Source organism: Astyanax mexicanus, chromosome 18, assembly GCF_023375975.1.
Source record: "Astyanax mexicanus isolate ESR-SI-001 chromosome 18, AstMex3_surface, whole genome shotgun sequence".
Taxonomy (NCBI): domain Eukaryota; kingdom Metazoa; phylum Chordata; class Actinopteri; order Characiformes; family Acestrorhamphidae; genus Astyanax; species Astyanax mexicanus.
The window spans coordinates 30291298-30304077 of NC_064425.1; the positions used below are offsets into that span (position 1 = coordinate 30291298).

At 39.4% G+C, this 12780-nt stretch overlaps 1 protein-coding gene across 10 annotated transcripts in view; it reads right to left on the bottom strand.

Moving 5' to 3' along the window:
- rap1gap2a (RAP1 GTPase activating protein 2a) overlaps positions 1-12780 on the bottom strand; it is a 208480-nt gene that overhangs the window by 52696 nt on the left and 143004 nt on the right. For 8 of the 10 annotated variants that reach the window (XR_002651630.2, XM_022682532.2, XM_022682661.2 and 5 more), the window contains one exon: positions 10860-10944. Coding sequence is in view for 7 of the 10 variants with exons in the window: in XM_022682532.2 (XP_022538253.2) it covers positions 10860-10944 (85 nt within the window). In the remaining 3 variants the exon portion in view is untranslated. Of the gene's footprint in view, positions 1-3673; positions 4042-10859; positions 10945-12780 lie in introns of those variants that run through there. The other 2 variants (XM_022682709.2, XM_022682751.2) reach the window with 2 other exon arrangements.

Genomic DNA, 12780 nt, shown 5'->3' on the forward strand with positions numbered 1-12780 from the left:
CCTGTACCTTTATAATCAATCTGTAACAATATGTACTTCATCAGTAGTTACATTGTAGTCACATAGCTTGTTACACAGTATTTATAGACACTTATTATAAAGTGGGACCTGGATCTCCACTGAGATTTTTATACCAATGAGCCAGAACATTCTGACCGCCTGGAAAACAGCCTGTTAAAAATCATTTTGTCGTGTCAAGGTGTCCCGTATATTATCTGGAACCAAGACTAATATTAGCAGCAGATCCTTTACGTCTTGCAAGCAGCGAGTGAGTTGAGGCCTTAATGAACCACAGTAATGTGCCTTGGGTGCCATGACCTTGCTGCCGGTTCACTGGCTGTCCTTCCTTACAGGCTATTTTTAGTCAACAGAAGCATGCTTGTATATGCTTTCAATCAAATTATTACATAAATATTGTATTTTTTTCTTCTACTTGTTTTCTCTACTGACATGTGTACACTGATGACCCAGAACATTAAAACCACCAGCAAAATACGCTATGGCTTTTTGATCCTGCTGAAGGAAACCACTAGAATTAACATTAAGGGCCCTATGTTAGGGGTTTATAATCTATGGTCAATTGCAGATCACGCAGCTTAATTTAGGGCGTGTCTCTAAATCAATCAGAGTGCCAGTAGTCATTCCCTTTAAGAGAAAGATGAGCTCTGACTATGGTGTGTTCGTATCTTAACAGCACGGTGCTTTTGCACGTTTTAGCAGAGGATACTGACCTGCTCGTTCACGCTGTGGGGGTACACCAGCAGCACATTTAAGGAAAGAGCAGTGTTATTTTATTCTTCATTCTGTTTATCGTTGAGTTAAAAGTCGGGTTTGTGTGGTGCATGGCTAGCATTGGAAAGCTGACTGTTGACTGCTGTCAGGGTTTTAATCAGTCAGTGGTATTTTCCACTGCCACCAAGATAGAAACACGCCAGATATTTACCTGAACACACCTCACTTCCATTGGCGTAAATATATTTCTAAACGTTGACGCTATTCAGTAGATCACCAATGTAAACCATGGTGATGCTACAGCCAGCCATTCATGGCTCAGTGTGAAAGTCTGCACAGTCGGCCTCGCTCTGTCTCTCTGGGTGGGTGGTTGGGTGGGTAGGAGTGCTGTCCTCCTCCCTCATTACTCAGCACAATGCCAGCCGGTGAGGGTGTCTGTTGGCTGATGTAAGAGAACTGGCACTTAGCCAAGTGCATTCAGCTGTCCAATGACGTTGCAGGAACAGCAGTTTAAAAAACATCCAGCGGCTCAGAGGAAACACATGCCTACTGGTTCTTTCACCCTTACAGCTGCACTGGTAGCTGCAATGACGTAACTAAAACTGGGAGGAAATACTGTCAAATAAACACAGGGAATCATGGGAAATATCAAAATGTACAATTAAAAAATCAATTAATGGCAGCATTGAAAATTTAGGCAAATCTAAACTTGAAAAAAAAAAGTCTAGTTGGATATCCCTTTATTTGTAGCTTATCATCATTATTGATTATTGCAGAGCTGACTATTAGATTCAGAGGCCAGACCCAGACAGGCCTGTCACATGATTAATTAGAGTTATTATGATATTACAAACTTTTTCAGACCCACTTTATGACACTGATATGATGAAAATATTAGATTAGATTACAATACTTTAGATTAGATTAAATTCAACTTTATGGTCATAATGCAAAATACAGGTACAATATTTTTTATCTGTGAAGTAAGTGTTTTTAGCTCAGCGAAACACTAGCAATAAAATAAATACAAACAGCTTTTTTCCCCTTAAAACATCTCCTAATCTCTCCTCATCTGAGTTTAACAGAGTTATTTCTAGTTCTCATCATATTAATCAATACCTGGTTTGGTAAATCAAATCTTACTGATGTTAAATCAGGTGAGCTGATGCTGGAACTGAACATGTACAAATGCTATAACACATACAGGATATAACATACTTAGTTAAAAATAATAAATCCTTGTTACATTTTATGTATGTGTGTTTATTTGCATCTGTTCAAATCATATGTGGGGCTTTTTCAGGTAAAAAAGCTGAGATAAATGGATTAGTGTAATTTACTTTGGTTCCTAAAACTTTTGCACAGTACTGTATATACTCAGTAAAATTCAGTAAAAAATAGAGGGGTATGCAAATATAGCATTTGTCTTATGATGATTAATACCAAGACTGGTATGTCTCTTTATCGTTTAAAGTTTAGAAAATACAATTTAAACTGGTAAAACTGGTGAAATGCTGAGCCTTGTGATGTAAAACAATGCCAGGATCTTGTTAGGGTCATTATATATAATAATACAAGTCCTCTTTAAACTCTCTTAAAGTGCAGCTTTTAACTACCATAAAGCACATTGGATTATAAGGTGCATTAAAAGACATTACTAAGAATGCCTACATTGAAGCGAGCAAGAGTGTCGCCATGTTTTCCTACTAATGAGGAAGCTGGGGGAAGCGTAAACAAACAAGTAAACAAACCTTAAAAAAATTCGGAATATTAATCTACACAGATTTCTCTACTGAAAACTGTTTATTTGGGTGAGTAATGCGCTTCTGTTTATTTACAGTAAGCTTAGATTTCCAATATATTGTCTAAGGGTGAGTTTTCAGTGAAGTTTCTCCAGCACTAAGGCTGGGTGCAGCAGCATTAGCATTAGCCGCTAACTGCACCGCTAGCGGGATGTAAATGCCACCCAATAGCTCTAGACTGAAGAACCTGGAGTGTTCTGGTAACCCAGGACACTATCAGATAGCGGTTCGCGCAACGTAGCTTGTTTTAACATGGTAAACATGCAGAATACACTCTTCTCTGAGTGGCAAAAGATCTAGTGCTGCAGTTAGCAGCTAATGCTAATGCTGCTGCACCTAGCCTTAGTGCTGGAGAAACTTGAAAACTGAAAACTCACCCTTCTAACGCTGTACTTCAGCGGAGTGGCACTTTCTATACCTGACACTGTATAGAAAACGTTAACTTGCTCTTATATCCTACAGCACTGTGGCCATACAACCAAACAACCACTATAATAGATCATAAGAAGCTAATATTTACTACAAATGTGGGGTGCACTCTACCCAAATAAAGTGGGTGTAAATAGTAAATAATGCCTCAAATGTATTGAGTAGATTTTATAGTTTGTTTTATATCTATTGATCTATAATTGGGTAACAGGATGATGCGGATGTATTTTTGTCTCCAATCAAAGAAGTAAAATAAGTGGGAATAAAAAAAATTGAAATATTGTACATTAAATAAAACACAAATACAATAAATTATATATTTTTAAACAATGTCAAACACATGGGTCTCTCATTGCTAAGCAAACACAATGGGTAATATTGAGGTCGGCAAAAATGATATATATTATGATGTTATGACCATGTATTTTAACAGTAATTCAATGTTTTAATTACTGTAACAGCCCTAGGCTACTATTATCAGATTAGTGCAGTTAAGCAATAAAGCAAAGCAAGTGAAACTGTAAAGAAAACAAACTTTCTTGACGTATTTCCTTGATGAGCCTCTAGGCTACTTCGTGACCCTACGGGCTCCTCCAAGAATGAAAGAATCTCTGAAAGCTCTTTGAGGAATAGTGCAGTAAGGCAGTTTTAAGTTTTATCATCCCCAGCCCCCCCTACTTCCCCTTTAAAGGTAGTGGTCTGTATCATACCTCTCTTTCTGGCACTCTCCTTCAGCAGTGTGTTGTTGGTCTTTAGCAGATTCTCACACTCAGCAGGAACAGGACTGCCAGGTCTGCCACGGCAAACTGCTCACACACACACACACACACACACACACACACAAACACCCAGCGCAGCGCCACAACCGGTCCAGCCAGTGCTCCTGAATATTTACTCACACTTCCTTACTTCTCCTTTCTTCCTCCTCTCTCTCTTTCTCTCTCTCTCTCTCTTTAAAAACTCTCTTTATCAACAAATGCTGTGTCTCAGACTTGTTCACTATTGTGTGGTGCACACTTTATCAGCCTCGTGCACACCACTGCCTTTTCCTCTTTCCTCTTTTACCACTTAAATTGGGAGTGGTCACTGACCACAGCGTATGAGTGAGTCACCAACACAAGATTGCTATTACACGACACATATACATATATATATATATATATATATATATATATATATATATATATATATATATATATATATATGTGTGTGTGTGTATATGTTTATGTATATTTGTCTGTTGTATGTACAGGGTTTCCTAACAACTTTTTACTGAAACCACACCCATTAAAAGCAGGTGCTAAAGGGGGTTGTACACACCTTGTCCATGTGAATGTGGAAGGGTAGGTGTGAACGAACAAGTGTATTTTTCGCACTATAAGGCGCACCAGATTATAAGGTGCACTATCAATTAAAGTCTATTTTCTGGTCTATTTTCATACATAAAGTTCAGTTGTTGAGACTTTCACACTACACGACTGATCAGCGACACAGGATCACGCTTCGAAACACATTTTGTCACGACAACACACCAGAACTCAACACACACGAAAACTAGCGATGCCACGCCAGAGAATCTCTATAGAGGAGAATACGCACTTAAAGTGAGTCCAATATGAACGGGTTCATATGAAGCAACTGAGCAAAATCAGAGTTTATAAATGTCTGATCAGTTTTATACTGAAATATGTACTTGTGTCCCTAAACACAGAACTATATAAAATGTTTCAGTAGCGCAGACATCATTTTTTTTTTTTAACTCCAGTTATAAGCCTTTTAATCATGCTCTTCTTGTATCTCCAGGATTAGCTCGCCAACCAATCAGCTCACAGTAGCAATAATGCTAGTGCTTTACAGTGTAAAACCTGTTTTCTTTAGATAATCTGAATACGAAATTGCTTTATTTTTTTTTTAGCAAAATACATTATTCTACTTATTAAAATTAAAGAAATATTCAGAACAAGTAGTTCATAATTATTTTTATTTAAAGTTTTTAGGAGCTTTTAGCTCCATTAACCTCTATTCTTACAGGACTCACTCACAGGCTCCCTCTAGACTCATTTCATGATATAACAGGGAGAATGGTAGGGTGGTCAGACTCTCCATAAACAGCTCTGGTATGTTTTGAACCCGTGGTTCTCTTTCTGTGATCTCATTGGCTGTGAGAAGCCGCTGCTCCTGACTCCCAGTCGGCGACTGAGTCAGATATTAAACATGTTGAATATTTGCCAGGCGTCTGCGACTCGTCGGCGTTCAGTCAGCGACAGGTCAGTGAGCGTCTTTCAGTAGTTCACATTACACGACAGCGCGAGCGCCGAGTGATCCCTGATTTGCCTCCAATCAACAAAAAACTGGTGACACTAGAAAGGATGCAAACATCGAAGTGAGCAAGGGTGTCGCCATGTTTCTCTTCTAATTGGGAAGCGTCTAAGTTAACATAACTGTAATTCATAAAAAAAAACATTTTCTTTCAAAGTCAAACGTGTGCTGGATGTTAATCTACACAGATTTCTCTCATGAAAAAAAAAAACTTAACTTAAATAGTCAATATTTTGTCTTAGGGTGAGTTTTCAGTGAAGTTTCTCCAGCACTAAGGATAGATGCAGCAGCATTAGCTAGATAGTGCTAGACTAAGAAACACTGAGTATTCCGGTAATGCAGGGTGCTACCAGATAGTGCTTTGTTCCATGTAGCTTGATTTAACATGGCAAACATGCACACTACAGTCCAATATACTCACCTCTGAATGGCACAAGATCTAGCATTGTGGTTAGCGGCTAATGCTGCTGCACCCAGCCTTAGTGCTGAAGAAACTTTATTAAAAACTTGCCCTTATAACACTGTTCTTCAGCGGAGTGGCTTTACTGCTTTTACAACCTTACTATAAGAATTTATTCATAAGGTGCACTGGATTATAAGGCACACTGTGGTTTTTTGGTAAAATAAAAGGAACCTAATTGTCCGAAAAATATGGTAGTTTGTATTAGTGACCTGATGGACAATGGCATATAATAACCAGGCATTGGTCCAACCACAGGCAGCACAATAGCCTACATCAGAGGTATATATGTCCCAGTTTTGGACTTTTCTTCGACTCAACCTATTAATTGCCAGGTTTAGAAGAACTGTTATAGCTGGGAAATCAGAAAACAGTGCTGAAATTGTCCACCTCTGTACAATATGGATCCGACACAGAGGATCGCAAGTTCAAACCCGGGGTCATTCTGCTTTGCCACCAGCAGCCAGAGCCCGAGAGAACACAATTGGCCATGCTCTCTCTGGATGGGTAGATGGTGCTCTCTCCCCTCATCAGCTTCCACTGTGATGCTGGCTGGCACACGCATCTATCTATTGGCTGATGTATCAGAGCTGGGGATCTGAGGTAGTTATTGCCAGCTTCATGAAGAGTCGTTAAGCTCCAACTGGGTGGTACATCAGCCCTTTTCTGGTCTGTGAGAATTACTATATAGCTTGAAGGCTAGTAGAGGCATTTGGCCAGAAGCTACCACTGCTATTAATTTACTCAAAAATCTAAATCTCTGCTTATATATAGCTTAGCTCATTGCTTTCTTACACCCCACAAGCAGTCCATTTTCACACCTTCAGACTCCCTGTTTAAATAGCAAAGACACTTACAAATATATACACCGGCGGTCATGCTAGTCTGAAACTGAAGTGTATTCAGGTAAATTTCTGGCGTATTGCTATTTTGCAATCTTTGCAAATATACAAAGTATTGCCAACTCTTCTCATTGCATACTGAGCATTATTTCTGTCATTATTTCAGTGTGTAGCCTGCCTTTTTTTAGTCAGTCCAGCTTGTATTTTCTCTCTATACTGGTTTTGCCCAAAGCCAGTCTGTTTGCTGTTGTGTCGGTGCTCTTGTTAACACCATACACAAATGCTGTGTAGTAGAATCATATAGTTGTAGTTTACAATGCTTTAAATTTTAAATTCTATTGCATTCTATGTCATGGTTTTTGCTTTTTCTGATATATTTGGATATTGTCGCTGTCCAATTTTTGGTTTACTATGTGATTTAAACACACAAACTGTTTCGTATACTGTCTTTTTTTCATTCCTTTAAATAAATGAAGGTATATATATATATATATATACATTTATTTTTCCTACAACATAAAAAGTATTTCAGGCTTTCTTGATTTCACGGATATATTTCCAATATGATTCTTATCATTACCAGTCTGACATTTAAACCAAGTAAATGGTGGACAAAAAGGTCATGAGTTCAGGGGCTGATAATATTTCATTTTATTACAACAATATGTCATATTATCAAAATCTTTTCTCTTAATTGCATTCTTTCTTATCTCTGCATCACCTCTGTCTCTCTATCCCTTTCTCAGATCACCCCCACCCCTCCTTTCTCTCTCTCTCTCTTGCTCTCTGACTTCTGATAAAAGCTGACTCATTTGAAGGTGACACAGGCCGAATAACCCCGGTTTCCCAGCAGCAGCAGCAGCATCATCATCATCCATCACCTACACAATCTGTCTCTGAATGCTGTGTGTGAACTCTTTAAATAATAGCATGATCTGGTGGGCTGGAGGAGCTTTCAAATGCAAAGGAAATGGAGATACAGGAGTGTGAATTAAATTGAGCTTTAAATCCCGGAGGAAATAAAACTCCCAGCCCACGGATAAATCCACAGCCTGAACTCGAGTGACTCGGCAGACTCCGCCGCCTGGAGTAACCTTGAGTGAGTAATTGACTTTGACCTCGAAGCAAATGCACACAGCGTCTTCACCAGCCGCGTAAAGTCACCCCATATACAGTGCCTGTCAAAAGTCTGGACGCACCTCTCGAAATTGAATGAATTTTCTGTATTTGTATGTTTTTTTTTACATTGTATATTTAAAAAAGAAGACATTGAAGCTTTACAGGAATATATGCAGATTTTTTCTGTAAACAAGAAGTGTTAAAAGAACCAAAATATGTTTTATACTTTAGATCCTTAGTATCATCTCCTAGCTTTGAGGACAGATCAGATTTTTTTTTTTTACTGTTTATTAGATTATTCAATATGTGTGCCTTAATTGTTTTCATGTCTTTAATATTAATGTACAATGTAGAAAATAAATTAAATCAAACTAGAAGTTGTGCCCAAAGTTTTGGCTGGTACTCTACTCTCTAAGGCCCCGTCCACACGAGGCCGGATATTTTGAAAAACTGAGGTTTTTGTCTCCGCTTTTAAAATGTCTTTTAAATATCTTCGTCCACACGAGCAGCATTTTTAGAAATATCTCCGTCCACAGGGAAACGCCACACCACTCAAAAACGCTGAAATGAACAGCGATTCTCTAGACACTCCTCAGTAACAACTACTTAATCTTTTTAATTATTCCACCAATTTTTTTTACCGTTCGCAGTAAGGTCTGTACCTCCAGACAGGAGGACCGGAAAAAACTGCACACAGCGCGTTTTAGTAACGTTACCTCCACTGTGTTAGGTAACTTAATGTGAGAGTAACATTAAATTAAGCTGTGAACATGTTAATAATCCACAAATTGCAGAAAGAACAGAAGCAATCCAGGCGCTGTCCCTGTTTCAGGCTTTACAGTCAGGTAAATTACGGTCACTGGTTTTATACTGATTACATGCAGCACACCTGATCCAACTAATCAACTAACAACTAGCTTATCAACTAACTATCTGCCCTCACTGAGCCGAGCTGAGTGATACAGCAGTAGAGCATTAGTGTTACTCCAAAACCACAGAACTAACCCAGCTAACTGAAGAACCACTTAACGTAAAAATCGTAAAAATACTTAATGCGGGTTTTTTCCACTGAAGTCTGTTATGAGGAAGAATCTTAACGTGGCTTTATGTAATTACTAAAACAACGAGCCATAAGCACCAAACATCTCATTTTTTCACTGCATAACAACCTTAATCAGAATCTATAAACAAATCACTGTAACCCACATTACTGACCCGCTGCAAAATCCAGAAAGGCTGGGGAGTAAACAGGCTGGATGAGGAGCTCCAGTAACAGTAAATGATGTATTTTGTGTTTGCTGGTGTAGCTGGTCTGTCAGTGTATCCAGGGTGGTGTTGGATTAGTATAATTAAAGCTCATATGATACAGAGTAGTGTGTAGAACAGTCAAACACGCCACTATCACTGCTCTCAGCTACACTGGTAAAACAGCGTGTTACAGCGTTTAAAGCTGGTTCTGTGTAATTCCGCTCTGTTGGGTCAGAGAGGGCAGTTAGTTCATTAGTTGGATCAGCTGGGTGTAATATGAGGCAGGAATTCCCTGTTGTTGCGCTGAAAAGAGTCCCCTCTCGACCGCTAAGCTAATGCTAAACAAAAAGCAGACAAAAAGCTCCATTTTCCCCCGTCCACACGGCTCTGTTGGAGCGGAGTTTTCAAAAATCTCCCCTTTTCAAAAACCTCTGTTTTCAGTGACCGAAAATGCCGTTTTTGTGTGGACGGAAGGCCAAAACAGAGACAAAAACCTCTGTTTTTGGAAATACCCGGGTTCGTGTGGACAGGGCCTTGGACAAATCTACATTAAGGAAAACAATAAACATGGAAAAATGGAGTTTATGGGAGGACACCACGGAGGAAGCCACTGCTGTCCAAAAAAAAACATTGCTGCACGTTTGAAGTTTGCAAAAGAGCACCTGGATGTTCCACAGCAGTACTGGCTAAATATACTGTGGACAGATTAAACCAAAATTGAGTTGTTTGGAAGGAACACACACAACGCTATGTGTGGAGAAAAAAAGCAACGGCACACCATCATCAGGTTTGGGGCTGCTCTGCTGCCTCAGGGCCTGGATGGATTGACATCATCAACAGAAAAATGAATTCTCAGGTTTAGCAAGACATTTTGCAGGACAACTTAAAAACATCTGTCTGCCAACTGAAGCTCAACAGAGGATGGATGATGCAACAGGACAACGACCCAAAACATTAGTAAAGTAAAGTAAATCAACAACCGAACGGCTTCAACAGATGAAAATACGCATTCTGGCGAGTCCTGACCTCAACTAAATTGAGATGTTGTGGCATCAAGACCTCAAGAGAGCGATTCACACCAGATATCCCAAGAATATTGCTGAACTGAAAGTGAAGTTTTGTGAAGAGGACTGTTGTGCAGGTCTGATCTGTAACTACAGGAAATGTTTTTGCTGCCAAAAGAGGATCAACCAGTTATTAAATCCAAAGGTTCACATACTTTTTTCCCACCCTGCACTGTGAATGTTAACATGTTGTGTTCAATAAAACCATGTTTAAGCAGACTGTGTTTGTCTGTTGTTGTGACTTAGATGAAGATCAGAACACATTTAATGATTAATTTATGCAGAAATCCCAAAGTAATCCCAAAGGGTTCACATAGTTTTTCCTGCAACTATAAAGACTAAAAGGAAAAAGGATTTTTATTTTCAGAAGAAGAACCAGCGTGCCGGGTTTGATAATATTTTATCTTCCAACTGAAAGGACGTTAAGATTCACTGGATGTTAAAAACATTAATTTTGTCTGTGCTGAATATTATATTATTAATAGAAATGATTCTGTAATATTAGAACATAGCCCAGCTAGTAATTGGTCATTATGTTATTTTCATTATATGGTTATTGTATTACCACTGAGCTGAATGTGAGCTATAGGACAGGAATCGAATGCTCATATGTGGTACTCTGTAACTGGAATTAGATCAGGGTGATATGATTTCTGATGATTATTCTAAAATTAATAATATTTCATCTGAATTTAGATGATTATCCATTATTGCCTGATTTGAGCGAGTTTTTTATTAGCATTGCTCTGGGTGTCTTTACAGCAGCTGTGTTGAGGTTAAACAATGGAACAATATGTGAATGTGCGTGTGTGTGTGTGTGTGTGTGTGTGCTTGGTAAACTCACCTTCATTGTGGGTGGTGCAGTGCGGGGGGGTGAGGGTGGACATTCTCCCAGAGGCACATTGGAGATGGTCAGCAGCTCTTGTTTCCTGAAATACACACACACACACACACACACAGTGTAAGTCAGGCAGAACCGCACATGTTCACTATTGAACAGACTCTACAAAGCTCCAGTGTGGTTTTGCATTCAACCAGAGAAGTCCTCAGAAAAAGAGAACCTGCAATGCCCTTCTCTGAATCTGCTGAATAAATCACACACAGAGGAACAGAGGAACCTCCAGAGACTGAGGTGACCACCTTAAAAACCTGCATTACACAAACACACACACTCACACACACACACAGAATCAAATAAAACCAAATTTAGATACTGCTTTTTTATTGCTGATTACTTTATAAATCAGCTTTACAGAAGTTATCTTTATAAAAAACACCAAGAGATAAACTCTCTTTAAGCTGAGTTGAAGTGTGAAGGTTCAATTAGCAGGGTAAGAGCACAGTTTTGCTCAAAATATTGCAATGCACACAACATTATGGGTGACATACCAGAGTTCAAAAGAGGACAAATTGCTGGGGCACGTCTTGCTGGCGCATCTGTGACCAAGACAGCAAGTCTTTGTGATGCATCAAGAGCCACGGTATCCATGGTAACGTCAGCATACCACCAAGAAGGACTAACCACATCCAACAGGATTAACTGTGGACGCTGTAAGAGGAAGCTGTCTGAAAGGGATGTTCGGGTGCAAATCCGGATTGTATCCAAAAAACATAAAACCACGGCTGATCAAATCACGGCAGAATTCAGTGTGCACCTCAACTCTCCTGTTTTCACCAGAACTGTCCGTCGGGACAATAAATTGTTGTGGTCGAAAACCAGGTGTTTCAGTTTCATTGTCCAACCCCTGTAGGGTTGCCACCCGTCCCACAAAATACAACACGGGACACAATTTATTCCACATTTCCAGAAATATCCAATACACGTGTGTCACACACTCATCAACACTAAGGGTGCCATCGCACACCCTGATCTAGTGCGTTGCAATGCTTGTTGCTATCTTACACCCCATCCAAATCAAAGTATTTTCATACTTTGGGCCCCCACAATTAAAATAGTGTCAAGTGAGTTTAGGAATATAACTATACACTGATGGGCATGGTGGTATGGAGGTGAGGTGTGTTCAGGTAAACTTACGCATGGATGCGCTAGACCTTGCAAACCCAACTTTTACCTCAACCATAAACAATATGAAAAATAAAATATCATTGCTGTTTTCTTAATTGAGCTTCTGGTGTATCTTTAGAGCGTGAACACACAGGTCAGTATCCTCCTGTCAATTTCTCCCCAATTTGGAAGGCCAATTACGCAACCCAGTCCTTAAGACTTTAGCTATCTCTAACACATGCCTTCTCCAATACATGTGAAGTCAGCCGCTGATGGTGATGTAGCATCCTTGGATTGCCAGCACACTTGGAGGAAATCGCAGCGATCCAGCTCTGATACATCAGCTCACAGATGCCTGTGCTGACAAACATCACCTTGGGAGGGATGTGGAGAGAGAGTGGCATCAACACACCCAGAGAGAGCATGGTAAATTGTGCTCTCTCAGACTCCGGCTGCTGATGGCAATGCAGCATGATCCGGGATCCAAACCAATGATCCTCGGATCTAAGTGGCATCACCCTAATTCGCTTGATCTCTCAGAACCCTGTGATGTCACTTTCTATGTTTTTCTATTTATATGAAAATAGCTAAATGAAAATTTTAAATGTCTAACTTGTTTAAAAAAACGTATTTAATAGTAATAAAAAATATACTTAACTGACTTAACTATTTAAAACATAGGTTCAGCTTTACCAGGCAGCACTCCGGCAAAAAAAACACATATACACACTCTATATCATATAAATGTAAAATATACAAA